At 36.7% G+C, this 27,984-nt stretch overlaps 3 protein-coding genes across 6 annotated transcripts; 2 read left to right on the top strand and 1 right to left on the bottom strand.

Annotated features, from left to right (window-relative positions):
- The first annotated feature begins 1,451 nt into the window (after positions 1-1,451).
- Positions 1,452-6,425, top strand: LOC127525151 (protein FAM217B). 2 transcript variants are annotated; one of them, XM_051917494.1, is made up of 5 exons: positions 1,452-1,691; positions 1,777-1,808; positions 2,078-2,147; positions 4,062-4,144; positions 4,557-6,425. In XM_051917494.1, the coding sequence occupies exons 1-5, from the start codon at positions 1,623-1,625 to the stop codon at positions 5,620-5,622; spliced, it is 1,320 nt and encodes a 439-aa protein (XP_051773454.1). In that variant the 5' UTR covers positions 1,452-1,622; the 3' UTR covers positions 5,623-6,425. The 2 variants fall into 2 exon arrangements, with proteins under 2 accessions (XP_051773454.1, XP_051773462.1); XM_051917502.1 differs by lacking the exons at positions 1,452-1,691; positions 1,777-1,808; positions 2,078-2,147 and having other exon boundaries at positions 2,180-4,144.
- Positions 6,001-18,438, bottom strand: prpf4ba (pre-mRNA processing factor 4Ba). Of its 2 annotated transcripts, XR_007933264.1 has the most exons (16): positions 18,198-18,438; positions 16,721-17,890; positions 16,058-16,198; positions 15,485-15,631; positions 15,320-15,401; positions 14,577-14,784; positions 13,861-13,934; positions 13,437-13,527; positions 13,159-13,306; positions 12,800-12,937; positions 12,553-12,706; positions 12,356-12,470; positions 12,046-12,197; positions 11,872-11,958; positions 7,821-11,513; positions 6,001-6,260 (listed from the first exon to the last, which is right to left on the bottom strand). XR_007933264.1 is itself a non-coding variant. In XM_051917438.1 (15 exons), exons 1-15 carry the CDS (start codon positions 18,242-18,244, stop codon positions 11,310-11,312), a joined length of 2,958 nt encoding a protein of 985 aa, XP_051773398.1. In that variant the 5' UTR covers positions 18,245-18,438; the 3' UTR covers positions 6,001-11,309. The 2 variants fall into 2 exon arrangements, 1 of the variants encoding a protein (XP_051773398.1); XM_051917438.1 differs by having other exon boundaries at positions 6,001-11,513.
- A 78-nt stretch (positions 18,439-18,516) lies between these two features.
- si:dkey-154p10.3 (PX domain-containing protein 1) lies at positions 18,517-27,831 on the top strand. 2 transcript variants are annotated; one of them, XM_051917465.1, is made up of 13 exons: positions 18,517-18,816; positions 19,354-19,870; positions 20,004-20,706; positions 21,761-21,848; positions 22,678-22,902; positions 23,642-23,775; positions 24,145-24,268; positions 24,360-25,396; positions 25,532-25,783; positions 25,876-25,973; positions 26,078-26,192; positions 26,283-26,385; positions 26,506-27,831. In XM_051917465.1, the coding sequence occupies exons 9-13, from the start codon at positions 25,534-25,536 to the stop codon at positions 26,717-26,719; spliced, it is 780 nt and encodes a 259-aa protein (XP_051773425.1). In that variant the 5' UTR covers positions 18,517-18,816; positions 19,354-19,870; positions 20,004-20,706; positions 21,761-21,848; positions 22,678-22,902; positions 23,642-23,775; positions 24,145-24,268; positions 24,360-25,396; positions 25,532-25,533; the 3' UTR covers positions 26,720-27,831. The 2 variants fall into 2 exon arrangements, with proteins under 2 accessions (XP_051773425.1, XP_051773415.1); XM_051917455.1 differs by lacking the exons at positions 25,532-25,783; positions 25,876-25,973; positions 26,078-26,192; positions 26,283-26,385; positions 26,506-27,831 and having other exon boundaries at positions 18,569-18,816; positions 24,360-24,623.
- The last annotated feature ends 153 nt before the right edge of the window (positions 27,832-27,984 follow it).

Genomic DNA, 27,984 nt, shown 5'->3' with positions numbered 1-27,984 from the left:
ACCTTCAGATTCCAGATTTTCAAATAGTTGTATCTCGGCCAAATATTGTCCTATCCTAACGTAATACATAAATGGAAAGCTTATTCATTCAGCTTTCAGATGATGTATAAATATCAATTTAAAAAAAATTCACCTTTATGACTGGTTTGTGGTCCAGGGTCGCATATGAGTAAATAAGGTACTAAAATGTGTAAGGATAGTGCGTCAGTGATAAGACCAGGGTACAATGTTTGCACTTTTCTGAGAGTGTATTCAAGCATACTTAATTTAATAATGACATGAGAGTAACTAAGATGTTTCAATTGTGCTACTCGAATCTGGCAGGTTGCCAAAAGTGAGTACTGTGGTGAGAACCGTTGGGACTGATGTACACTATCTGTCTGGTTTACTCACTGTGGTATTGTGGGGAGACAGATACACTCACTAGAAAACAAACATGTGCTTGCTTTAAAAAATCAGCAGACATTGCGCTCGAAAAGTACCTTGAATTCAACAGACCTACAGGAAGGGGCACAGAAAATTACATAAATTTCCACATACTTATCAGTTTATTAAAATGCAGACTGATGCAAAATGTGCTCTTTTGTTACTTTCACAGTGCTTAAAAGTGATTTAAAAAACAAAGAATAAACTCTGTTGAATAAAATGTTTAGTCAAATCAAGTGTAGGCTTTTTTTTTGTGATTAAAAAATGTTGAAGGCATTGCAGTACATGCTAAAGATCAAAATGTTCAGCTTCTCTGCTGTTAAATATATTTGTGAAGTGCAGACAGGGCAAATAACCACAAAGCACAAACACCTTTAATCTATCATCCTGCTGTGCTCACGACAGGAAGTGGCAGACAAGCCAACGAATGTTCTTTCCAATGAGTGGCAGCTGACAGGCGCTGTCTGTCAATCAAACAAATAAATCTGAGGTTAAATATATCACTTAAAAAAAAAAAAAAAACATTAAAACACATATAATAAAATGTATAAACACTATATGCACATCCAATTTTGATGTTTAAATATTTATGGTGAGATCATCGTTTGTTTTTGTCTGTATTACCCCCCCTAGTGATGGACATGGACATTTTTGTTCCATCTTGAAACAGATGTTCAATATTAAAGTTAAAAATAGTAATTTACCTTAAATATATCGTGCGAGTCGTCATATAATACAGAGAATAAAACCATGAAGCCATTAGAAGAGTTAAGAAATTTAACTGGTAGTAAATTACATTTAGGTTTAAAGTATAATCTTCAGCGTTGGTGACATGACCATGGCTACGAACATACCTTTTACCTGAGTACCGCGCCTACTATAAGCAATATGAAATATATACGGTTAAATAGATGTAAAGAAGGAAACAATCACTATTTAATATGTAAATAGAAGAAAACATAAAAACCAATCACATTTCAGTATGCAAATATTGGCGTGACATCATCGCTTACCTGCCAAACGTTCTAAAAGTGTCAGTGGGAGACTTTAAGGTTTATTTAAAAACTTAACAGAAATGATCCACAAATCCAAAGTTTGAATTGTGTCTTCATGGGGAATTATTACAAAGAATTGTGAGAGTTTCAATACTGCACAAGTCTCTGACTAGAGGACTATCGTTACTTGTCCAGTGGCTTATGTATCATTTTAGTGGAACTGGCAGGAGCAGAGCAGGCTTCGGGCAGATCTCACACCACCACCTGGAGGTGAGTGCACGTCTGTGCTACACTTTTCATAGTTGCACTGCAGACTTTAAGGGATGTTTTATCTGGCCAACTTGTTTCACCCCAGGTGCCTCTTCGTCGGAAGAGTGTGATAATAAGGTAAGGGGTTTATTCTTATAAATATCACACTTACATTGGATCCAAAAGAAACAAAACCTTTGTGTATCTTATCATAGTCATCATTTGGGGTTTTGCAAATGCCCTTTTTAAACTTCAACACTAACAAAAAGTTTCAATTATTAATAAACAATTTTATCTCTGCAAGTTTTTCATATTACATGTAACTTGACAGAGTGTCCTGAGAGGTAACTTTAGATGACATATCCCTTTTCTATTGACACTCTTGTTTGAATATTCTGTGTTCACAGGACGTCTACATTACTGTTAGTACTTCAGCTGGAAAGTCTGCACATGTCTGTGGCAGTGAACGCACAACAGGTATCATGATAGTGTTTCTTCTGCTTATGAAGTTACTTGAGCTGACAGTGTAACATGAGTATTATTCTGTTTTTGTATCATTTTAAAATTAATTTAGATGCATGTACAGTGGCTCCAAAATGTATTTTGACAATTTAAGCAATTCTTAAAAATGTCTGAATGTCATTGCATTAAATGACAAGGTTTCAAACCATGTGGCATTTCTTTTAACAAAATAATAATAATAATAATAAATAAAAGCACATATTTCAATAAGTATTTCACAAAAAGTAGTTCAAAATGAATACAAAAAATAACTGGACACTTTCCCCCGGTTTCACAGATAAGGCTTAAAGGGTTAGTTCACCCAAAAATGAAAATCCTGTCATTAATTATTCACCCTCATGTCGTTCCAAACCTGTAAGACCTTCGTTCATCTTCGGAACACAAATTGAGATATTTTTGATGAAATCCGAGAGCTTTCTGACTCCTCCATAGACAGCCATTTAACCACCACTTTCAAGGTCCAGAAAGGTACTAAAGGCATCGTTAAAATAGTCCATGTGACTGCAGTGGTTCAACCTTAATTTTATTAAGTGATGAGAATACTTTTTGTGTGCAAAAACAAAACAAAAATAACGGCTTTATTCAATATCTTCTCTTCTGTGTCATTCTCCTACGCTGTTTACATCCAGCGCTTCCAGGTTCTACGTCAGAACACTGACTCATTATTTTAACGATGTCTTTAAAGGGGGGTATCACACACAGTTTCTGCCAATCTTGAGTACATATAGAGTAACAATGCATCCTTCATATCTCCAAAAAATGTCTTTAGTTTTGTCATATTTATAAAAGATAGATACGCTAAACCGAGTCTTTTTCCGAAAAAAGCAGAGATCCTGGAGGCGTGTCTGCCGTCAGTACTGTGGCACAAATGATCGCATCACAAGTGCTTCCACCAGCATTCAACTTACGGAAAGCCGCGTTCGTTCTGTAAGTTGAATAGGGAAGGGGTAGGACATACAGCGTAAGCTTTTTGAAGAATACGGAATCGCGTTCTGGTGAAAGCACTTGTGATGCGATCATTTGTGCCTATAAAGCATATACATTTTGATTTTTTTTAGAAAATGACCGATCGTTTCGCTAGATAAGACCCTTATTCCTCGTCTGGTATCGTTTAAAGCCCTTTGAAGCTGCACTGAAACTGTAATTTTGACCTTCAACCGTTTGGAGGCCATTGAAGTCCACTATAGACCTTATGTAGCCCCGCCCCTTTTCAGCGCTGCGCTCGTTGTCTTTTGTCTTCCGGTTTCTATTTCCACAGCGAACTTACGTATTAATGAATGAACTGCTCGTTTTAAAATCTTCCCGGTCGACTGACATTTGTTAAGACATCTGCTTTAAACATTACAATGCTCAAGGTAACTTTCATTAACTCTACAAGAAGTAAATCCACTTCACCAGCTAATTATTCTTTGACAGCGATGCCATAGAAATATACAGAGCTACCGCGAAAACGGAAGTTCAAAGACAATATTATAAAGATGGCGGCGCGCTTGTTTCTCTGGCGCATAAGGTCTATAAGGAGAATAATCCTGGAATGTTTTCATCAAAATTATGAAATCTTAATTTCTTTTCGACTGAAGAAGGACATGGACATCTTGGATGACATGGGGGTGAGTAAATTATCAGGAAATTTTTATTTGAAAGTGAACTAATCCTTTAATCTAAGCCCTGTCTGTGAAACCAGACCTAAATGGTTGTCAAGCTTAAGTGGAACATGTCCATAGTTAATGTGATGTACGACACTTGTGATTAGTTAGTTTTAAAGTTTGATATTTTGTGACATTCAGTAACAATTAAACATTTATAAATAATTTGTATGCAAATACTTAAGCCATTGTATATTTCGATGCAATTCATTTTATTTTGAAGGTATCTTTAGCAGCCTGCATTTCTAATGCCTCTACGGCACAGGAACCAACCACCTGTTGCAGCCAAACAAAATCATCCCAGGTGTAAGTAGATACTGACTTCTTACTGACCCATCAGGCATTGTCAGCCACATCTAAGTATAGAGTGTTTTGAAATATCATTCGATTCATTAGTAATTACGCTGACAGCGGCAGTATTATATGCTACAGATGCACTATTTGCCTACAGATGGTTTACACTTTGCGTTTAAAGTAAAATGAATATATTAGAAATGTAGATCAGGACTTGGCACAAAGGCTTGCTGTGTTTGCCAGGAATCTTAACCTTTTGTTGAACTGAATGTACCTTTGTTTCATGCTGCAACACTAGACTTCTCACATTTTGCCAACCTGGAACTGATACTCTAATGCTTGGATATCTATTGAAGAGGTTAAATGGCATCTAGAGAAATATTTATCTTATAATTGCTATTTTTATACAAATTATTTTCTTCAGCTTGAAGCAACATCATAAAACCCAGTTAAGGATGCTGTCACAGAGATGGCAGAGGCTTGGTCTTCAGCCTCCAATCCTCTGGGACACACAAGACCACATTTCTGAGCATAGACCTGAGGCAGAATCCAGACCAACACTGGAAATTCACTCCATACAGGTCAGCTGCATTGTTTCTTCAAGAGACGAAGGACCAGATGAGATCAAGACAATCAGCAATTCCCTTAGTAGCAGTTGCAACAATGAACCTCTTGAAGTAAATGCAGCTAAACAGTCCTCCAGCCAGGTGTCAGCTGAGTCTGAAAACAGTGAACTCTCTGACCAAGAGAAAGACAATATTCCTATACTAAAATGGGAAACTCCTGTAGAATTGGACCTGAGGCCAGACTCTTTTGATAGAGATCTAGAATCTACAGAGACTGGAGAAGGAGAGCAAGTGTATCCTGAGGTTCTTCCATTTCCTCTCAAAGATCTCGACTTTAGTCAGTTGTTATCCAGAGCGGATGATTTGGAGAGCCAGCACAACCTTTGTTTAACCGACCCTTGTCTTGCAGCTATGGCGGCACGCATGATACAGATGGAGAAACTTCAGACTGCGACTATACAGAAAGAACAAGGAAAGGCAGCCAGATCTCGTCCAGCAACTGCTTTGGTACGAAGCGCCAATCGTCTAAGGCAGGCGGAAAGCCCTTGTTCTCAGGCAGAACAGTTGAGGAACAAAGCCAGTAATTCAATTTTAGATGATGTAACAAAACTCACACTTTCTTCAAGCTCTCATTCAAAGTCTATGCATCGTAATAATCGGCCCTCGCCAAATGCTGGGAAGGTGTGGATTAGATTTCAGCAACCACCGGCTTTATCTAAGAAGCCACATTCTGGTGCGGTCCAATTAAAGAAGACTGAAGTGCGTGTTCATGATCTTAATGCTCATTCGAGTATGTCACCAAAATGCAATAGTCCAAATAGCTTTAAGAGACACAAACCCACAAAGAAAGCCATGCCAAAGCCTCAGAAGACTTCCTCTGAAAAGACTAGTGTTCCTGTTAAAGCTCCTTGTATGAAAACATGATATAATTATTTTTAAAGGGTTTTAAGCTTGAAGATTGACAGTGTGTTATTATCTGTGTGCATGTCACTGTATTTAATGTTCCAAATTCAATACAAGTTGAGCTCCACCAACAACATTTGTGGCTTGCTGTCAGTTACCACAGAAAAATTAACTTTGAATTGTCCCTCAGTTTTGAGGGGAAAAACATTCTTGTACGCAGTAACTTAGAAAATTTTTTCAGTAGCTTTTTGTTTTATTTTTAGAATGTTGGCTGCTTTCCATTGATACAGACAAAAGATAATGGACATGCGCTAACCACAACCAGCAGAATTAACCTCTACAATGTTATCAATATATCAAAATGCTATGTAAAAATGAAATGAAACTAGACAAGGAAAGTCATTTTAAAATTCACTATTTATTAACACATTGACATGTTTCTATAAAATGTGAAATATTGGCTGTATAATGTGACACAAAACGAACACATTGTTTTGCTGTGCACGGATGTAGGTAATTTCCCCCATGAGTGGATGAGGAGATGAGCCCTTGAAAGGCACTTCAATAATAGAGTAGGACAGCAGCTGGCCGTCAGGATCTCTCTCACACACTTGAAGTCACATGTGGTCATGATAGTAGGGAAAACTTTAACACTTACCCTGAAAATAGAATTGAAAATGGTTAGTTGTGGTTTAAAGTAAAGGTTACTTTAGTGGGTGACATGCAAACATGTATTTCATAAAAAAGAAAAGCATTACCTTTTGGTTGATAAATTTAGAATGTGTAATATCAAATTAAAACTATTATGTTTGTTGAACTGATAATTTAATTTGTGAGAAACATGTATATACTCTAGTATATAAAGTTGCAAGAAAATGTATGTGAACCACTTGCAGAATCTGTGAAAACGTGAATAATTTTAACAAAATAAGAGATCATTCAAAATGCATGTTATTTTTTTATATAGTACTGTCCTGAGTAAGATTTTTTACATAAAAGAGGTTTACGTATGGTCCCACAAGACGACAACAACAACAACAACAACAACAAAAAAAAGCTGAATTTATTAAAATGACTCCGTTCAAAAGTTTGTGAACCATTGGTTCTTAATACTGTGGGGTCCACACACAGGATGATCTACGACTGTTTTTTTGTTTTGTGATGGTTGTTCATGATTTCCTTGTTTGTTCTGAGCAGTTAAACTGAGCTCTGTTCTTCAGAAAAATCCTTCAGGTCCTGCAGATTCTTCAGTTTTCCAGCTTTTTTTTGCATATTTGAACCCTTTCCAGCAGTGACTGTATGATTTTGAGATCCATCTTTTCACACTGAGGACAACTGAGGGACTCAAACACATCTATTAAAAAAGGTTCAACCATTCACTGATGCCCCAGAAGAAAACATGATGCATTAAGAGCCAGGGGGTGAAAACCTTTTGAATTTAAAGATCAAGGTAAATTGTTCTTAATTTGTCTTCCATGAAACATGCAAGTATCTTCCGTTGCTTCCAAATGGCAGTACTAAATGAAAAAAAAAAAAAAAAAAAAAAAAAAAAAATTTGGACATCTTTATCCTGTTCAAAGTTTTGCAAAAAATTAAAAAAAACAAACAAACAAACAAAAAAAAACAAACTGAAGAATCTGCAGGACCTGGAGGATTTTTCTGAAGAACAGAGCTCAGTTTAACTATTCAGGACAAACAAGGGACTCATGAACAACCATCATAAAAAAAAAAAAAAAAAAAAAAAAAGTCATAGATCATCCAGGTAACGACACACAGTATTAAGAATCAAGGGTTCACAAACTTTTGAACGGGGTTATTTTAATAAATGTAGCTTTTTTTTTTTCTCTTGTCGACTAATTATATTATATATATATATATATAAAAAACATCTTTTATGGAAAATATCTTACTCAGGACAGTACTAAATAAAAAATTACATGCATTTTGTATGACCTTATTTTGTTAAAATTATTCACTTTTTCACAGATTCTGCAAGGGGTTCACAAACTTCTTCTTGCAACTGTATATATACACTCAAACATAAATTGCTTATAACTTGCAAATTTAGATATAAAATAGTGTTATACTTCATAAATACTTTTGGATTTGGCTAACAACAGTATCTGTAACTTTGTCAAATTGTTCAAAGGATAATACTGCATTGTCAACTTAAAATCAACAGCTTAATTCTCATTAAGAGCGCTCTCTAAAACAGAAACCTTTTTCCAGATGAGATTTCCTTAAAGAGTCTTCTTTATCAGACAGCACCTACAATACAGAAAATAAATATACCAGTATCTTGGTACATTACATAAAGCACACGTTCTTGAAATATCCTGGGGAAATACACAATTATCAGCTGACACACAAGGTGACTAAATTAGTCCATTTAGGTATTAAATTAAAAAAAAAAGAAAAAAAAGAAATAACGTTCCCGGAACGAACCTCTGTGATTGACTAAAGTGAATGCAAGGTCTTCTTGAAGCTGAATATGGACAGTTTATTCTGTGATGAGACCAATAATAATGCTGGCAGATAGAATTGTACGGAAGAAGTATGAAAAAATATTTGTTACAAAATGTGATTTTATGGCAACTTATAATTGGGACTAAACTTGGGTAATTACTAAGGGATGTAATTGAATATTGTATTGATTCTGTGTATGTATATATAATATGTTTTCATGATAACATCACATTTCATATGCAATATACAAGGGTTTTTATACATGAAAATACATAGCTGCCTCTATATTTTAGAGTCCCTGACAAAAAAATTATCACTGTAGAACAAATCTACAGCTCAAGCCAAAAAAGATGGATTTTAAAAACATAAAAAAGAGATTTAGTGATGCTACAGATGAGATGGGGAATATAAATCCCATAAGCATCAGCTCTCAGAACTGGCTGTTTATTTCTAATCAGAGCTTTGCTTTGTGTTGGATCTAAACATGCCTTTAGGAGTGACCTGGATAAAGGGCCTTGAAGAGGTCTTGTCCCTTTGAAAGCAGAGGCAGGCAGGAGGATGATGGACAGACGTGTCTCCGTTGGCCAGAGAATATACTCGAACACAAAGAAACAATGGGAGAAATAGCACAAACAGCAGTTAGTGTCGATTAAACAAAACCCACCATAAAAGGTTCCTAAGACGCTGAATTATGTTTTTACAGCGTTATTAAGATTAACTTGAAAGAGACAACTTGTGGGAAGTATAAATGTGTTTTTTGCACCACCAAACATCTTTATTTTATGTTGTTTAATGATGACAAATAGTGTGAATTTACAGTAAATTCAAATTATTCCATTATCATGCAGGACAGACTTGGCAAAAGATAACAGGCAGATAATTCTTCCAGCATGAGCTAAACTTTATGACCGGTGTATCTTTAAGGAATTGAGATATGAATAAAGAAGCAATTACCGCTTGTAACAAGCAGATTCATAGATCAGAGCAGGAAAACCCCTGTATCAAAAGACAACATGGTCACAAACACGAGAACAGTCACAGAAAAAGACATCTAAATTGTCTACACATAGCGAAAAACACACCAGAGGGTTTGTACAGTAGTGCATTGGAAACCATACATATTCGCATGCATATTGAAAAGCACTCAATAGGTTATACAAAAACTATGACACTTAAGTGTGACAACTCTGAAAAAGGTGAGGTATGTCTATCAAAGGCAGTACACTGAAGGTGCTTGGTCCATTGCAAATACTTGGATTCACTCTTACCCTCAATGTCGACCATAAACGGTGCCATCCATTTTTGAGAAAGCGAATGTCAGTCTTTTCATTCATTCTGACTGTTTTGTCTATGTGAGAAACACCACAACAGAAGCTCTGTTCCAAAACCTAGTGAGCTACCTCACTGTCTACTTTAGGCAGCCTAGTGGTCACATTTGTGGTAAAATAGTCAGTTTTTAATTGTTTTACACTTCTTCTTTTTTTTAAATGACAAATTTCATTATTGAGCAATACACACTAACGTTCAATAGTTTGAGGTCAGTAGATTTTTTTTTTTTTGAAAGAAATTAATACTTTTATCCAGCAAGGAGGCTTCCAACTGTGGTTTCCGTCACTGAATAAAAATAAAAAGTTGCGACTTTTTATCTCACAATTCTGGCTTTTTCCCCCCTCGCAATTCTGAGTTTACATCTCGCAATTCTGTCTTTTTTCTCATAATTCCGTGATTTAAACTCGCAATTGTGATTCATAAAGTTAGAATTTTGTGATTAAAAAGTCGCAGTTGTGTGCTATAAAATCCAATTATGAGGAAATAAAGACTGACTTTTTTCTCAGAATTGCGAGTTATAAAGTCAGAATTGGGAGATATAGACTCAGAATTCTGAGGAAAAAAGTCAGTCTTTATTTCCTCATAATTGGACTTTATAACTCACAATTGCGAGTTTATCTCTCACAATTTCTGACTTTATAACTTGCAATTGCAAGTTATATTTAGCAGTTCTGACTTTATAACTCGCAATTGTGACTTTATATCATGCAATTGTGAGAAAAAAAAATCTGAATTGTGAAATTGTGAATTGTGAGAAAGAAAAAGTCAGAATTATCCTTTATGTTTATTTATTTCCTGGTGGAAACAAGCTTCCATATCCAACTGATCAAAAGTGACAGTAAGGACATTTAAAATGTTCCAAAATATTTCTATTTCAAATAAATGAAATTTTCTTTTGAACTATATATTCATCAAGAATCTAGAAAATATGTATCACAGTTTCTACAAAAATATTAAGCAGCACAACTGCTTTTTATTTAAAAATGTAATATTTCACAATATTACTGTTTTTAACTGTATTTTTGATCAAATAAAAGCAAAAAAAAAAAAAAAAAAAAATCCAACCCCAAACATTTGAATGGTAATAAATTGCATATCTATGATGCCTCACTAGGCTTTGGAACAGAGCAACAGGGAGACAAAAGGTTTTAATAGGTGTCCATTTCTCCAAATTACATTTTGTAAAATGCAGGAGAAGCCAAAAGAGCCTGATGACGCTTTATTTTGGGCTTGAAAAGAACGCAAAATGACGATGCCGTTTGTTTTGGAAGGGTTAGCTTACCTTCAGTGTACCAATAGAGGTGTACAACCTGCCTTTACAGAGGAGGCTTTCCCTGCAGACCAGGTCAAGCAGGACCCAAGACCTCAGATTCAGCAGAAACACACCTAGGGCAAGGGGCATGCCGTGGGCCTGCACGCCAGGTTGCGTTCTCACTCTCACACCTAAGGGAGGGTGGATATAGACAGCATTTATGCTGGCCTGACTCATGTCACACTCTAAACAGTCCTTGGTGGTTTTAATATTTGGTTTACATCAAATTCTAGTATTTTACATAAAATATACGGTGTACGAACTTTCATTCTTCTTACATTCTGAACCTTGATCGTAATATCAAATATATCTGACAATATCATTTTAGCTGCTACAAGAAGCTGTGTATGAAACATGCAATCTGAACAATATAGATTCTTGAAAGAATTTTCTCTTTACATTTTATGGGGTGCATTGTAGGTCATCTAAAATAATAATAATAATAATCAAAGTAAATCTTGAGTGTGTCCTGCTCTGATAATTACTACGAATCAGAAATAAAAATAAAATAGCATGGCAATAAAATATGCAAATGTCTTTTGTTTTCTGAGTCATATCTGTAGATACAAAACCATCATGAGTCTCTGAGGTATGCTGCTGATCATATCCTCTCCTGGATGAAAGGATGCTGTAATGCCTGGTTGATGGTGATCCGCTTGGCGGGGTCCAGCATCAGGATCTGGTCCAACAGATCTTTGAGCTGGAAGACCTTCTTTCGCTGGTCCTCTGGTAGTGCCTGGCGACCCACCATGTCAATCGACAGGTCCTTAGTTGGGTTAATGGTGCTCATGACTGTGACCTTTTCCTGCAGAGAAAGAAGAGTGAAATGCGTGAAATGTCAAAAGAAAAAAAATGGCTTTAAATAGTCTGAAGTAATTTATAAAGACAATGTTCATAGTTGTAAGTAGGGCTGCACAATTAACTGAAATCACAATATGACTTAGTGAGATTATCAAATTGCAAAGGCTACAATTTAATTCAATAATAATAATAATAATAATAAATAATAATAATAATAATAATAATAATAATAAGAAGAAGAAGAAGAAGAAGAAGAAGAAGAAAAATAATAATATGCACTGCGTGTTTCAGAGTGAAGTGCAGCACTGTTCCTTTACTCAAACAAAATGAATGTGATTGGAATATATATAAAAAACACTTACCCTCTCGGTGACCTTATCAACCTCGGTATACAAAAAGTTCAAGTTTTGGTCAAAGTGCTGGTCCTTGAACAGACCCTTCCTGATCATCTGTGAATATTAAAGAATATTTGGTCTGTTTTTTTAGTATATTTTGTTCTAATTTTCCTAATATCTGTACTATAACTTAATTCTTACTTTATTAGGCAATTTTCCTTTCAGGTCCATGGCGAGTTTTAGCATGTGGTTATTTGTCTTTCCAGGGAAAAGAATTTTCCCTGTGTATAGTTCATAGAGAGTGCAGCCTACAGACCACATATCGATTCCATAATCATATGATTTTCCGATGACTGCAAAAAGAGGAAGAAAAACTTTAACCTTAAAAACAAGCTTAACCCAAGTTCTATCTTCAATGCACGAAGATGGTTTAATTTAGTTTATGTTCATTTGTTAAGTTTGTTTTAATTAGGTACAGTTGCTTTCTTAGTTCAGTTCACAGTACACTTACCGATCTCAGGTGCCCTGTAGAAACGGCTGACGAGATATGGTGTTATGTCATTGTCAGCAACATGTGACGCTGAGCCAAAGTCGCACAACTTGAGGATGGTTTTTGATTCGTTAACCTTCAGGGAGAGTCAAATACATTCAACTTATAAGACACAGAAATGAAAGCTAGAATATTTACAGCAAGAGAGTGCGACCCACCAGAATGTTGTCGGGTTTGATGTCAGCATGCAGAATGTTGCAGCGTTTGAGCAGTTTGAGAGCCAGGAATAGCTGTTGGCTGTACGAGCGCACAGCCTTGATGTGTAGCCCAACATCCTTGCCATACTTCCTCAACACCTCCCGCAGGTTCATGCTGACGCCAGAAAACAAGAAAGTTGCTTTAAGAGAACAACTCAAGCTGCCTTGATAAGAAACTACGCATGTGAATGTGTTGACTGTAACGTACCTAAGCGGTTCGAACACCAGACACAGATGCTGCTTGTGATAAAAGTGTCTAAACAGACGCAAGCAGTGGAACTTATCATCTGCATCGGCGTCGTTCAGTTTTTTCAGAAACTCCAGCTCTTTGAGGCCTGTCTTTTGCCTGTGGGACAAAATAAAGGCATCGGTCACATGAAGACCACATCCATATCTACTCTAAATCTCATTTCTTGTCCAAATAAATCCTTACAACATTTATTGAGAACATTGTTCTCAATTGTAGACATATCAAATCACAATGTATGGTGTTGGTTAAGAAATCCAACTCTACCAGACAGAAATGTTTAAAGGTTAAGCATTCAGCTTTTAAGGGAAGTATCTTACATCATCTCATTGTTGCGTATTATTTTCACCGCCACTTCCTGATTGGCTCGGGCCAAGTCTCTGGCTCGGATCACATTACTAAAGACACCCTGTCCAGTGTAGCCATACACCCCGTACCGTTTGTCCAACACCTCGCCGATGTTCACACCTGAATACATTAAAAGAACAATCACATTTTTGATTTTCTTTTTAACATGACACCCCAGTTATTTTTTCAGACAAGTTATGGATTCTACAGATTCAAATACAGCATTTGCTACAAGACAACAAAAACTCACGGTAATAGCCCTCTGCATCTGTCCAGTTATCTCTGAGACTTGGGTTCTCCTTAAAGTCCTTTCCAATGCCTGCGGCTCGTAACCTGGCACTCTGCGGAGAGAGATTAGATGTGGATTTGTCATTGTCAGCACAACTGAATTCAGAGAGTTGATTAAAACGTTCATTCATGAACGAGTGACTGACACCGTAAGAGACCATTTGAAAGTCTGAGGGGCCTCGAGATCCAGTGAGCACCACAGAGTCAGATTACCCATTTGGGAAAAAAAAAGCTATGAACAAAGTTTCCAGTACAGAAACAACAGCTTGCACAGGACTATGCAACTCTACCTGTAGAGATCCCCTTACATGGACAAATTCAATCAAATTTAGGGGCTTGCAAAGCCACTGACCTATACAATAGAAAGCAGGAACTTGACTACTCACGTCAAAATAAGCAGTGAACATGTCATCTGACTCTGTGAACATATCAGGGGCTGGTGGCTTTTTCAGATTAGGACCTAAAAAAAACAACAACAAAAAAACAATGATGCAATGAAAGGAACGTAGACTTGCTGATAACTTATGTCGTACATCAGAGTGAATATTTCATGTCTCATATTTCAATGACTCCTTTCCCACCTTCCTAAACAACTGATATGAGATAAACAGAAGTTACAAAATTTATTTAGTCAAGAGTAGTGATTGATTTTCTCTTCATCTTTTGTTGTTTGATAATTAACATTAAAAACAGACAGCAGCATGTTTATTAGGCTGCTGTCACTTTAAGACCTGACGCACAGATCCAATATACTGTTGCACATGCGTTTTCTTTCTGAACTGTTTATGTTCACTTAGAACTTAAGTTAAACAATTGTGTTTATGTGGATACTTGACATAATTGACATTGTGACAATATTTTTGTGTGTACTGGACCGTTTAAGCACAACTAGCCACTAAAAAAAGAATTCAATTTGGCACTCGCGAGCTGTTCCTGGTTGGGAAACACTGGACTAGACCACTGACTTGACTAAAGTCTTTCTCTCATGTGAGGGTACATCATTTTAAACTTTTGTCAAAATCAATACTGATTTCTTTATGAGTAAAACATTTTAAAGCGGAAAGTACATGTTTAATTAAAGGTTATTTTGCAGATGACATACCGGTTTTCTCTTGAGAGACAAGACTATGCTTCGCCTTCACATTATCCTCAAATGTGTCCAGGTTCTCTTGCTCATAGGCTTTGACATCAGCAGCCACACGCTCAAGGATGTCATCAGGTGACGGCGATCGGCTGCGAGAGCTACTCTGAGGACTGCCATGATCTGAGAGTCCTGACATGTTACTGTCCTCATTCACTGGCTTATATTTCTGTATAGGACATATTACAAATACAATCATATTATATACTCTACCGTTCAAAACTTTAGGGTCAGTAAGATATAAAAAAAAAAAAAAAAAAAAAAAAAAAAAAAATTAAGAAATCTCTTAAGGCTGCATTTAATCAAAAATACAGTCAAAACAGTAATATATTGAGAAATATTATTGAAAAAAATACTGTGATGGCAAAGCTGAATTTTCAATGAGATTTCTTTCTAATATGTTGTTTTGTTGCTCAAGAAACATTTCTTATTATAAACATTGAAAACAGTTGTGCTGCTTAATATTTTGGTTGAAAAACAATTTTTATTTCATGATTATTTGATAAATATAAAGTTCAAAAGAACAGCATTTATTTAAATCTTTCATATCATTATAAATGTCTTTACTATCACCTTTTTTTTTTATCAATTTAATGCATTCTTGATAAATGAAACTTTTCCCCACAAAAAATCCTAAGTGACCCCAAACTTTTGAACTTAAGTGTTTGTCTAAAACAAAGTAAAAGAATTAGGAATATTCTGACCTGCATGATGGCTAGGCGTTGAAGTCTCCTCTGCTCTATCAAAGCCTCCTCGTCCTCTTCATCAACATCATAGTCCTCCATCCTAGACACAGATAGTAGTATACGTATTTAAAACAAATATGATCAGCAACATTAAAGCAAAACATAATTTTCCTTAATACTCACACTTCATCATCTGAGTCCTCCTGCTCAGCCTTCATCCCTTCAGACAGACTGCCCTTAAACATGTCTTCTCTTTCTCTGCTCCTTCTCCTCCACCTTTCCTGGGATCCCGAACGCCCCTGCTGTCGGCGCTCCATCCTGTCACGCTCCCTAGATCCACACAGTATTAATGCAGTTTTAACGCTACTGAGAGATTAAAAAGGGCATTGCAGAAAGAAACACAGCTGTTTGGGACTTAATCGTCCGCTTTACACATTCGGTGGCACATAATTCAGCAGTTACAGCATTCACACTATGTAAACATGTAAACATCCCAGAAGCAACACTGAAAACAGTGGCAGCACTGAGACATGGCCCTTGTCATTAAAATTTCATTAAAAGCTCCTCATTCAAAAAAAAAACAACAACAAAAAAACCCAAATCTGTTTACCATTATTTCTGCCGAGGAAAGATTTAAGAATTATTTATGAATTTATTTTTAGCTTGCCAAAATTTTGAAGCCTCTTGGATAGTTGTATCCTTTAAATGAGGAGCTGCAGTGTTGCACAATTTTAAAAGCTACAGCACACCAGTCACCTGTATCTGAAAGGAGACCTGCTGCTTCGTCTTCTAGGAGAACGGGACCTTCGTCTGAGAGGCGAGTGGTTTAACCTTCGTCTGGAGCTCAGACAGGGACTCTCCTCTCTATGGCCCCCTACCTCATCACGAGATCGCATCCTGGGAATATAACAAAAAAGTATGAAAGTGAGTTTAAAATTTTTTTGGGGGTAACAAGGAACATATGAACAATATTAGTAATAAATGTGTTATATCATTTATTAATAGAGTTTTATTTAAATCCATTACAGTATTTATTAACATTTTAATTAGCTTGTGTTTGCATATTTTCAGTTTTTAATTTAATTTTAGTTTAAGCTTTGGTAATTTCATGTGCTTTTGTCATTTTATTATTTTTTTTTAGTTTAGCTTTATTTTATTTCAGTTTTAGTAAATAGTACTTTAACTACAATTTTTATCTAATTAGATTTATTGCAATTTTTTTTCAATTAAGTTATTTTTTTAATATTTTTAGATTTAGTTTTAGTTAACAATAACACTGATTAACAGACAGAATACGTGGATGTGATTACAAAAAAACAAAAACTTTTGATGGAACTTTAGCCAGCTTGAAAAGTTAGAGCAATGACACAATCGTTTCTATTAAAGATTTAAATGAACAGATCAGGAAAGAAAAATAACCTGTCATTTGGGAGTCTCTGGCGCTCTTCTTCTCTCCGTCTCCTCTCAAACGACCGAGATCGCCCTCTCCTTGGAGGGGATCTGTTGTGGCATGAAGATCTGTCCTGTCTGGATGTCCTGTCTGTGCTCTGCACAACAGGAAAATCTTCAGGTGAGCGGTGGCCCCTGGGACGCACAGACTGGCTGTGCTGTTCTGAACCTTGTTTTCTGCTAGGAGATCGATTCTCTTTTCCAGATGAGGCTTCTTTTGAGGGTGCTTTCTCTGATTTCTTGTCTTTCTCCCTGTCAGCTTCTAGCAAGTTGATGTTTCTTTCTTTAGATCTGGATTTGCTCCTTCTCGCTGAGGATCTGTGGTCTACAATTTGCTCTTCAGGCTGCGTAGTTGATTTTTTATTGCTCGATGGCAATCCCTTGGACTTCACAGGAGATTTAGACCTCTGATCACCGTCTTTGGATTTCTCAATGCTTCGGGATCGTCTCCGCTCTCTCGCCTTGCTGGGACCACTAGGCCTCTCACTGATATTAACATCTAACCCAGCCTTACTAACTCTAATTTCTGATTTATGGGCCGGGACTGATATCTCATCAGACATACTTCTGCCTTCCAGCCAGGAATCAAATTTTTCATCATCTACGCAATCCTGTTGAGATCTTTCAGCATGTCCCTTTGCCATTACATGCTCATTGAGATCTTTTCTCTGTTGCTCACCATTTCGCACAGCCTCCTGGATCTCACCATCCTCCTCTGAATCAGAGTTATAACCCTGTAATATCAGTCCCATACCTGATTGCACAGCCCCTTCCATTAGCTCATTATCAAGCTCTGCTTGAATCATAGCCCTCTGTTTCTCCAGATCCTCCAAAGCAGCAAGGTCGTCGAGTCTGGATCGCTTTGGACAGATGATTGCACCTTCATAGCCAGCAGAACAGTCTTTATTGTCATTGAATGAGTCTCTGTGTTTCCGCTTATGTTTGTGTTTGTACTTGTGTTTGTGGTCCTTCTCATCTGGTGAGGGATATTTATGTTTTCTGTGCTTGCTTCTATGTTTGTGTTTTTTTTTCTTGTGTCTTTCCACCCTAGCAAAGTCCATGTTGTTTGCTTTTCTAGCTCCATCTTCACCGGATACATGTTCATTTTCATCCACACTGTCAGAGCTCTCCATATCATTCCTGGAAAACGGTAGAGAATAATAACATGATATTAATATACTTTCCAACAAACTTATGAAGATAAATGACTAAAATTACGAGGTATTCAAGACTTGTTTCATTGTTGTTAGTTTAAACTTTATAGAAAAAACATACAGCTGGTTTACGTCGACCATACAGACAGACGGAAGTGTGTTAACAGATATTGACGATAACCGCATGTCAGACAAGTTATACAGAAATGTTTTCATTTTCAATACATGTAACGTAAATTTGAATATCTAAAACCCCAAATAATGGATATAAAGTCAATAATGGTGTTACTTACACATAATCCTTCGCTATTGTTTTGGCTAATGCGTCCATGTTCGCCATCTTGATTTATCCTGCTGTTCTTCTGAGTCGTTTGACGAAGAGAGTCGATTCACAATTCAGTCTGGCTGTGATACCATTACTAACTTTAAAATAAACAATCAACTTGTCTTCCAAATATTTATTTAAAAGGTTCTCAACACTTTCCTCTCACTATAAATTATACAGTGGCTATCCGCAAAGGGAATACTGAACTGACTGAATCACTGAATCGACACACTCATCGGTTAAGTTCATTGGGGTGAATCAATCGTTTGGTTCGTTTCCAAACCACGCATGCGCAGTGCGTATGAAACGCAGAAGAACGAAGGGATCTTAGAAAATGACTTGTCTACGAACAATTGTCATAAATTTAGTGTTCGCTATTTTGCCTACACACTTAAACCACTTTAAACAAGTTGTAAATTAGTGTCGTGCAAGAAAACAACGTTTAATTTTGTCAGTACGGAGAAAAATATAGCAAATTTTATCACATTTTATGCTGTGGATGGTAATTACGACGTGGTCCCTAAACCACACGTTTGCTTCCGCAGCACAAGCTACGTAATTTAAAGATACCACTCTGTTTGATGCAGGTACGTACTTAATTTACACATCCTTTACACATTTACACATATACACTCACCGGCCACTTTATTATGTACACCTGTTCGCAAATATCTAATCAGAACCTTTTGAAATTAATATTTGGAAGACAGTTTGTTTATTTTGAAGTTTTAGTAACGTTATTGGTATCAGCCAGACATTGCGAATCGATTCTCTTCGTCAAACAACTCAGCACAGCAGGATCTTTCAAAAACAACAAAAATTTTGGTTAAACCAAATGACTTTTTTGGTGACAAATTTTGTCCATCTTGTAAAAAAAAATTACAAAAGCAGTGCTAATTGGTTATAAAAACCACATAATCTCATTGTTAACACTTAATAAAACTTTAAAATTAATTTTATCCCCATTATGTTTTTTACACTTTTAAAATCCTTATTCGTCAATGACAACAAATACATGCCTTTCTCTAACAATAATTCCACAACAATAAATGTTTCATACTTCGGATAATTAACAAGACTGTCTAATGACTGATCAATTTTCCTTCTCCTCTACTGTTTCTTAGAATGGGTGGGTTTAAAGACACATACCAAGATGTTCAACCAGTAACCCTTAGAATTGCAGAAGAAAATGTCACTTCCAGTCTCTACTGCAGCTCAGCTGAGGGCATTGAAGCTCATGTGTCCACTTTAGTGGAAGCTTTCTTAGTTGAAGTATACCGATGTAGAGTCTGTCAATTTACCAGCAACCAAAAAGCCAAGATTAGCCATCATGTCATGGAAAGACATGATCCAGTGTCCCCATGCCCCCATCTGCCATGTCTGGAGAAAGAGGATGAGGAGAGTTTGGGTGTAGGAATGAGGGTTGATGATGAAGAGGAGGTCGACCACAACAGCTCTCCGTACGACCTAGAGAGCGACCTCCATTCTGGCTCAAAAAGCAACGAGGATCAGATGGACATGGAGCGTATGTCTTTCCTCCTCCCGATGTACAGCATGTTTCAAAACATCAGCCCACGGTCATGTGACATTGGCCTTGGCTCCAACTCTGATGGCAACTTGCATGTGGCACAAACTTGTGAGGTGAATATAAAGATTCCTGCAGTGTTATAGGGATAGTCCAAATGATGGCAGAATTCAAATTTTTGGGTGGACCATCCCTTTAGTTTAGTTTGAAATATGAGAGAATTAACCTGCAATCTTTTGTTTTGTGAAGGTGAGCACACTCTTTGAGGAGGGTAGACACGATGAGGACAGTGAGGAGGAACCTGTGTTTCAGCTGGAGGATGCTAGCACAGATCTGGCTGTTCCTTTGAACAGCGGAATGGACACAGAGGTTCAGGATGAGGAGATGGCCCAGTCGGCTCATCTCATGACTCTTGGGTTGTGCAGAATCTCAAGCACTAAGTGTCAACCTCAGTCTGCGAATTCAGTGAAAAGTCTGTCCCATCCAGAAGGTGAGCAGGATGCTGGAGACGCCAGCATTGAAGCTGAAATGCAGAAGCCGAATGAGGAGGATGGCGGATTGGCCTGCATCCTCTGCCAGACAGTTGCATCCAGTCGAAGCATGCTAGAGGTGCACCTGAAATGCCATAGTGGAGACCAAGGTTTCAGGTGCCCTCGCTGCGGTTGCGAATCAGAGGAGTGGGTTGATATGGAGCAACACTGGAGGGGACATGGAAAAAGAAAAGGCTCAAAGAGGCATAAATGTAGTGTTTGCCCCAGGACATTTAGAAGAGCTGATTCTTGTGAAGCGCATGAAGAAAGGCATAATCAGCGGCATCACTGTCGATCTGAGTCTGGGGGGCTAGTGCAGTGTTCTCTGTGCCTGGAATGGTGTCACTCAGGGAAGGAGTGGGAAATACACCAACAATGTCATTTTCAAGGAGGATTTAAATGCTTACACTGTGATTTCAAAGGTACAAATTATTCTTAGTAAACTGAGTTTACTGTATGCTACGATTTGAAGCTATAGGCTGAAGTGCACATTTTGAAAGGCTTGACCCATGTACAAGAATTGTAAGTATTTTGTTAATATGTGTATAGACACGATGTACAGATCAAAATTGTCTTTGCTGAATTGATTGGCTAGATTTATCCTAATCCAAAGCATGATCACTATAGCAGCGTTGTTCTTTTTAAAGGGATAGTTCACCCAAAAATGAAAATTTGATGTTTATCTGCTTACCCCCAGGGCATCCAAGATGTAGGTGAGTTTGTTTCTTCAGTAGAACACAAATGATGATTTTTAACTCCAACCGTTGCGGTCTGTCAGTCGTATAATGCTTGTCAATGGGAACTCTATCTATAAGAGTCAAAAAAACATGCGCAGACAAATCCAAATTAAACCCTGTGGCTCGTGACGACACATTGATGTCCTAAGACATGAAACGATCGGTTTGTGCGAGAAACCGAACAGTATTTATTTCATTTTTCGCCTCTAAAACACCACTATGTCCAACTGCCTTGCGCATCCGGTTGGTGAGGTCTGAACGCCTATACTTCAATGAGTGCGAGACATCACTTCCGTTGTCAGAGCGACAAGGTGGTGTTTTAGAGGTGAAAAATGGACATCAGAGTGTCGTCACGAGCCTTATAGATTGAGTTCCCATTGACAAGCATTATACGATTGACAGACCGCAATGGTTGGAGTTAAAAATCATCATTTGTGTTCTACTGAAGAAACGAAACATCTTGGATGCCCTGGGGGTAAGCAGATAAATATCAAATTTTCATTTTTGGGTGAACTATCCCTTTAATGTGTTTTTAAAATTTGTCCACAGCCATCACATGCAATTAGATATTTTACAAATTCAATATTGGGTAAAGTTTTTTTTCATCTCAGAGAGTGAAAATCATAAACTTGTTGTTTAACAATTTGAAACATTTCATAGCTTTTTTCTTTGTCTTGCTCTGTATTTCTTTTGAGTTTTGCTTTACCTAATTTTGCTGTTTCTTATATCTGTTTTTTAGAGAAGTCATGGAAGAAAACTCTGAAGCATATTCACACTCAACACAAACAGGCCAATAAAAATCAAGAGAAACAGATTGCTCACAGTATGTAAGTATCTAGTGTCATCCAAATTAATCTTTTGTTATCTAATTCAAAATGCTTTAAAGCAGTGGTACTGAATAGGGGAAACTTAAAGTTATTTAAAATAAATCAAAATAAACATGAAAATATGCCAAAACAACTAAAAATCAAGTTATGTCTTATTTTAATTCAAGCCCATCAACAACTGCTTTTTCGTTGAAGACATCCTACTGTCTTGGAAAACCAGGATATTTCTCAGATGTGCGTATGTGTGATTCATAGAATGAACGTACACACAGAACACGAGCGTGCGCCTCTCTTTCAGATGTTAAATCTATAAATCTCAAATGATCTTGAACTTAAGCGCAGCTGAATGGATTCAGTTCTCCGCGTTGTAAACGACACCTAATTAATGTCATTTACATATAAAAGATCAACAGTCATCGTCCAAATCCTTTAATTTAGAATGGCGAGCTGCAAGAATAACTTAGATTTCCAAAAACCTGCAGTAATCTGACAAGGACAAGTGCGTACGTCTGCTCAGACCCTGACGTGGGGTTAAGCACTTTTCCACGTCAAATAATAAATATGAGCGTTGGCGTGGATTTAAGCATATGCACACTCTAAGATCAAATCTGTGCGTACACATGCTTTATAAATGAGGCCCCTGGAATCTTGAAATTTACAGAAACAATGAGTGTCTAGATTAAATGTATTCAAATATTCTTGTGGACAACGGGGTCTCTGAGTCAAAAATGTTGAGAACCACTGCCTTATTAAAGAGTATTTGGTGAGATGGTTGACTGTCAGACTGCAGAAACCCCTGTTTAATGATGACTTCTTTGTCTGTACTCAGAGAAAACCAGCAACTTAACACATCCACCAAATACCCAGAATGCCTCAGAGGTATGAAGCCAGAGTCATGGTCCCAGGTTAGGAAGAAGAGGTTGAAAAACAGGGTTGTGGGAAGGGAAAAGAGCAATGAAGGAGGAAAGGACAGAGTGGGTCACCTGAAGGGTGAGACATCTGTTGGACTCGCTGTTTCCAGAAGGAAAGAGTTCTGCTGCAACCTCTGTGACAAGTACAAGAATAATTTCTTTCCTTGTTATATTATCTTGACAAAGAGACTGTTATTGAAGTGCATCTGGTTGCATTTTATAGTACATACACTAACATTCAAAGTTTTGGGGTTGGTAAGAATTTTTGAAAGGCATCTTTTATGCTCACCAAGGCTGCAATTATTTAACCAAAAATACAATAAAAACAGTAATATTGTGAAATATTATTACAATTTAAAACTTTTTTCTAATTTAATATATTTTAAAACGGTGATGGCAAAGCTGAATTTTCAGCATCATTACTCCAGTCTTCAGTGTCACATGATCCTTCAGAAATCATTCTAATATGCTGATTTACTGCTTAAGAAACATTTCTTATCACAATTGGAAAAGGTTGTTTTGCTTAATATTTCTGTAGAAATTGTTATATTTTTCAGTATTCTTTGATGAATAGAAGGTTTAAAATAACAGCATTTATTTGAAATAGAAATCTTTTGTAACATAAATGTCACTTTTGATCAATTTAATGCATCCTTGCTGAATTAAAGTATGAATTTCTTAAATCTAAATAAAAAATCTTACTGGCCCCAAACATTTGAACTGTAAGTGTATAACAGTAGTGTGTGTAAATGTGTAGTATCTGTCAGAATAAATTAAAAAATATTAAATGTATAGAATAGTCATGCTAAACATGCCTCTCCTTTTCCTTTGAGATGTTAATTGTCAGTTTTCTATAATTTATCTCTATCTATCTCTGTACAGGAAGTTTTCCACCAAGTTGACCATGCGGCGTCACATGGGCATTCATCAAGGAGATAAGCCATTTAAGTGCCCACACTGCCACTACTGCACTCGTCTCAAAGCCTCGCTCAAACAGCACCTCCGCGTCCACACAGGTCCTTTAATATTAAACTCTTTTTTTTAATATATATATATATATATATATATATATATATTATACATATCATGCAGTGGCAATAGATCATTGTTTTCAGAATGACAGTGACACGTCTTGTCCATCACCTTTATTAGTCCTGGTCTCTAAACAGAAATTATGATCAGAGCCAGGCCATTAAATGACTTTCCCACGCTACTTTAATTAGAAATGTAGCAAATATATGGAGAAAGACGGCTCATGGTGACATGCAGAGATTTAGAGCTTTGTGGAATTCCTTTCAAAAGACTGGTTCTCATAGAACAGTTGCCATGACATTGCACTGCCTGAGTGTGAGAATTCCAGTGATGTGTTTTTCTTTTTGCTTTAGGTGAGAAGCCATACAAGTGTTCGCAGTGCGCCTATGCTTCTATTGACAGAAGCTCTCTGCGCCGACACTCAAGGACGCACACACAAGAAAAGCCTTACTGCTGCCAGTACTGTCCATACAGCAGGTACATGCACTCGCCTGTCATAAAGTCGACAGACTACACTTGTTTCATACTACGTCTATAGCTAAGAATAATTCTCTGCGTTTCACTTCAGCATCCAGAAGAAGAGCTTAGACCTCCATTCACGGCGTCATCACACAGGAGAGTCGTTCCCCTGTCACCTGTGCCCGTATTCCACACCAGACCGCCAGCTTCTGGTGCGACACATGAGGAAACATCACAGTGCCGAACAAACCGCCGCACTGGGGCAGAGGAACAGCTCTGGTTCTGGCTCCCAAACTGCACCTTCTCAAAGAGCACGGACATCCAAATGATATTTATGATTTGTAAATAAAATTGATTTTTATGTATTTTTTAATTCCTTTGCCTTGGGAGTTTCCAGTCACTTATTTTATTCCAGTCACTTATTTTATAATGACAAAGCAAAGTATTGTTTTCTTATGGTTTGATAAGTTTGGTGGAATATAGGTGAATGTAATTTACTTTTTCAGTGGGTGGTTAATTACAGCTTTAAAATAGTAAGCGATTAAAGGATTGACCAATGCTATGATACAGCAAGTGTAATACTGTGCTTAAAACTACAAGCAAATCCCACCACCAATCCAATAGAAACTGGATTATCCCACCTGTTGCTCAGTGCACGAGCAGCCAAATTTCACTTTAACAGAGGACTACAAGCTTTATTTTGGCCTTTTTAGATGTTTGTTTTAAATATTTTAAGGATATATTTGATTTTAACAACTATTTTGTGTTAACGTATTTACTTTGGGAATAATGAGAGGGAAAAAGTAGGTAAAATTATCTCACTTTGTATTTTTTTTTCAATGACAACGACCAGCGGCACTATACGGCGGCAACCAATGAGATTGCAGTTAGTGACCTGGCGCTTAATGCAATTGGATACTGCTGAGAATAGGAACGCCCACCAGCATCTGACAGGAATAACAGATTCGATGACCTTTAACGGTTTAGTGGCTCTGTGAACTCGAGAAATTCATGATTTTGGATGAGAGTTCACAGGGAATGCGCACAAATGGAGCTTTTAGAGCTCATTATCTGCAGGCGAAGAGGAAAGCGGAGGAGTTTGAAGTTTGTACAACTTGTGTCAGAAGATTTGTATATCCCACGAAAGTAATCTCACGATTTGCGTTCTGATTTTGATGGATATTTTTAAATTTTAGTTTACGTTTTTGCAGCGGAATATATTTTACCTTTTTATCAAATTTAATTTAGAGATAATTTCTATTTAATGTGTTTATGACACAGTTATGGCAGGTGCTGATATGGATTTCTTGCCTCACCTGAGCGTAAATGACTGTTGGGTCGTTGGGCTCGAACGCTTCGCTGTTGGTCCTGCTGGAGAAGAAGAGGAGTTTTTCGAAATTAGGACTGAATGGTCTGAAAAAAGCATAAGATATCTGCGAAGGCGATATCACGATCTAGTGAAACTTGTTAAGAATTTGAGCAAATCATTTCCAGACGACAGAGGACTTTTGCCTCAGTCATTGATGCTTGAGGGTATGATATTTATGTACATTTGTAACATTTAAAATAGGTGGCCATTTAACTGATTGGAGACTTCATTATTGTATGTGTTTATGTTTTATCAGCACTACAGAGGATAAAGGAAGCAGAAGAAAATAATGTTGAAACTAGGTTGGATGAAGTGGAAAAATTATTGAGAAATATCATCAAAATGCCACAAAAGGTGATTCTATAGACTAGCCTGCCCATCCCCTATGTCAATAATAATTGTATTGATGCCCTATTGTACGTAGGCTACAATAATTATGCAAGTGATTTACTTTACAGTTCTCTCAGTCTGAGGCAGTTCTTACATTTTTCAAGACTTCTCCTCTTGACTATACCTTGAAAACCATGTATGAACCAATCCAGCCTTTCTACCAGAGTCCTGTCACTGTAGCTGGTTTGTATTCATGAATTCTCCTGATCTTACAGAGAACTGATATTGGATTTGTAACAAATTTTTAAGCTAACATAATATACTTTTCTACAGATGTCAGAAGGGCCAATGGGTTTTGTTTGGCCAATACAGAAACTGTTCTTTTTGATGCGTATTTACTAGCAGAAGGAGGATCAGAGCCATCTTCAAAGTACAGGTAAATATCTGACAAATGAACATCCTAATAGTCACTCTTCTATATCTTATATATATTGCTCATATGTTGAATCAACATGTACGAAATCAAAATGTATGTGTCTTATTTCATCACATCCAGCTCTGAGATTGAGTCCCAGATATGGACCGGAACGAGAATACAAAATGGACTCCAATGTGTTAAGGAAATTGTGCACAAACCTGACAAGGGCTTCATGGCTCTTGGTACCACTGAAAGTAAAGATACAGATTATCAACCTAAAAAATCACCGATTACCACTAGCAACTTGACCTACCTCCACCTACAAGCCTGTGAGACAGATATCCTTGAATGACATAATGCAATTGACCACATAATTACATCTTTCTAGTGTGAAAGTGTACAGAAATGTTTTGTCTTTAAGAATATTTTGTTTTAACTAAAATAATACATTTCTAAATGATTTATAAAATAACTATAAGATTTATAAAAATGGATATGATTAATATTTTTATGATAAGATGAACTGTAATATTAATAAAAAAAAATTAACCAGCTCTGATTAATGTTCTCCCCCCCAAGACCTTTGTTCATTTTCTGGTATTTACAAATCACATAAAATGTTTAGTTAGCTTGAATATTGTGAATGAAGGTTATTTTACACTATGTATATATTAGAGATGCACCGACACTAAATTTCTCCACTGATACGGATAACCCACTATTCAGAGTGATATCTGCCGATACCGATAATTTGGGGGTACTGCCTTTTATATCTTCTTTTAAATGAATGATAATTTCATTATAATTAATAATTAATTATTTTTTAAATTATTTTATTTTGAAAAAAATGCAAATATAACTTTATTCTCTCCATTTCATCAACTCGTTTCAGAGTAACTGGTATCAGTTATAAACAAACACATTACTCAAATTAGTATTAACTAAATTCTGAAGATTAAATTAATATTTCTTAACTTTCTGAATGTTATTAATTCATATAATTACTATTAATATTAAACATCAAACTGGTTTCTTAGCATTTTTTTACACAAAGCACAAATTCAGTGCATTTTCCTGACCTCTTGATTGACAGGATATATCAGTTTATTTTTAAACTAACCGATAAAAGCAAATTTTTACACTATCGGCTATCGGCCGATACCGATTATTGGCCGATATATCGGTGCATCTCTAGTATATATCCTTGGGATATTTTACACTATATAGCCAAATGTATGCTGATATCCGAACACCACACTATATATGTTGTTGAGCATTTAATATCAATTATGAATGAGCATTTAATATAATATCCTTTGCCATTAATGATTTTCATTGTTCTTGTAAATCATTAAACATGTCTACAGGAATATGCTCCCAATCTGACATGTGTCGGTGAATCCAGTTTCTGATGTTGAATGATGGTTCTTCTTCAGTACACAGTAAAAAAACAGTGCCAAATTAAGACTTAAAGTGTTCATTAATTTATGGGCCTCGCTTTGTGCACAAAGGGGGCCTTGTCATGTTGTAAGACACACACACACAAAAAAAAAAACCTTGTCACAAATTTGGAAACGCATTATAAAGTATGCCCTTGTATGTCTGAGTATTTTAGAT

This window comes from Ctenopharyngodon idella, chromosome 2 (genome assembly GCF_019924925.1).
Source record: "Ctenopharyngodon idella isolate HZGC_01 chromosome 2, HZGC01, whole genome shotgun sequence".
NCBI lineage: Eukaryota > Metazoa > Chordata > Actinopteri > Cypriniformes > Xenocyprididae > Ctenopharyngodon > Ctenopharyngodon idella.
Note: the sequence above shows the minus strand (reverse complement) of the source record. Positions and strands in the feature narration are given on the sequence as shown.

Bases quoted from the DNA above. Each gene is read 5' to 3' on its own strand.
- LOC127525151 (XM_051917494.1), top strand. From the start codon at position 1,623: ATGTATCATTTTAGTGGAACTGGCAGGAGCAGAGCAGGCTTCGGGCAG. The intron at 1,692-1,776 runs GTGAGTGCACGT...GTTTCACCCCAG, and splicing joins TCTCACACCACCACCTGGAG to GTGCCTCTTCGTCGGAAGAG. The intron at 1,809-2,077 runs GTAAGGGGTTTA...CTGTGTTCACAG, and splicing joins CGGAAGAGTGTGATAATAAG to GACGTCTACATTACTGTTAG.
- si:dkey-154p10.3 (XM_051917455.1), top strand. From the start codon at position 19,355: ATGGGTGGGTTTAAAGACACATACCAAGATGTTCAACCAGTAACCCTT. The intron at 21,849-22,677 runs GTAAGTATCTAG...GTCTGTACTCAG, and splicing joins AAACAGATTGCTCACAGTAT to AGAAAACCAGCAACTTAACA. The intron at 24,269-24,359 runs GTACATGCACTC...GTTTCACTTCAG, and splicing joins CAGTACTGTCCATACAGCAG to CATCCAGAAGAAGAGCTTAG.
- prpf4ba (XM_051917438.1), bottom strand. From the start codon at position 18,244: ATGGCGAACATGGACGCATTAGCCAAAACAATAGCGAAGGATTATGT. The intron at 15,632-16,057 runs GTGACTGGTGTG...GTGTGGATCTAG, and splicing joins AGGTCTCCTTTCAGATACAG to GGAGCGTGACAGGATGGAGC. The intron at 12,707-12,799 runs GTACGTTACAGT...TTCTGGCGTCAG, and splicing joins CTGGTGTTCGAACCGCTTAG to CATGAACCTGCGGGAGGTGT.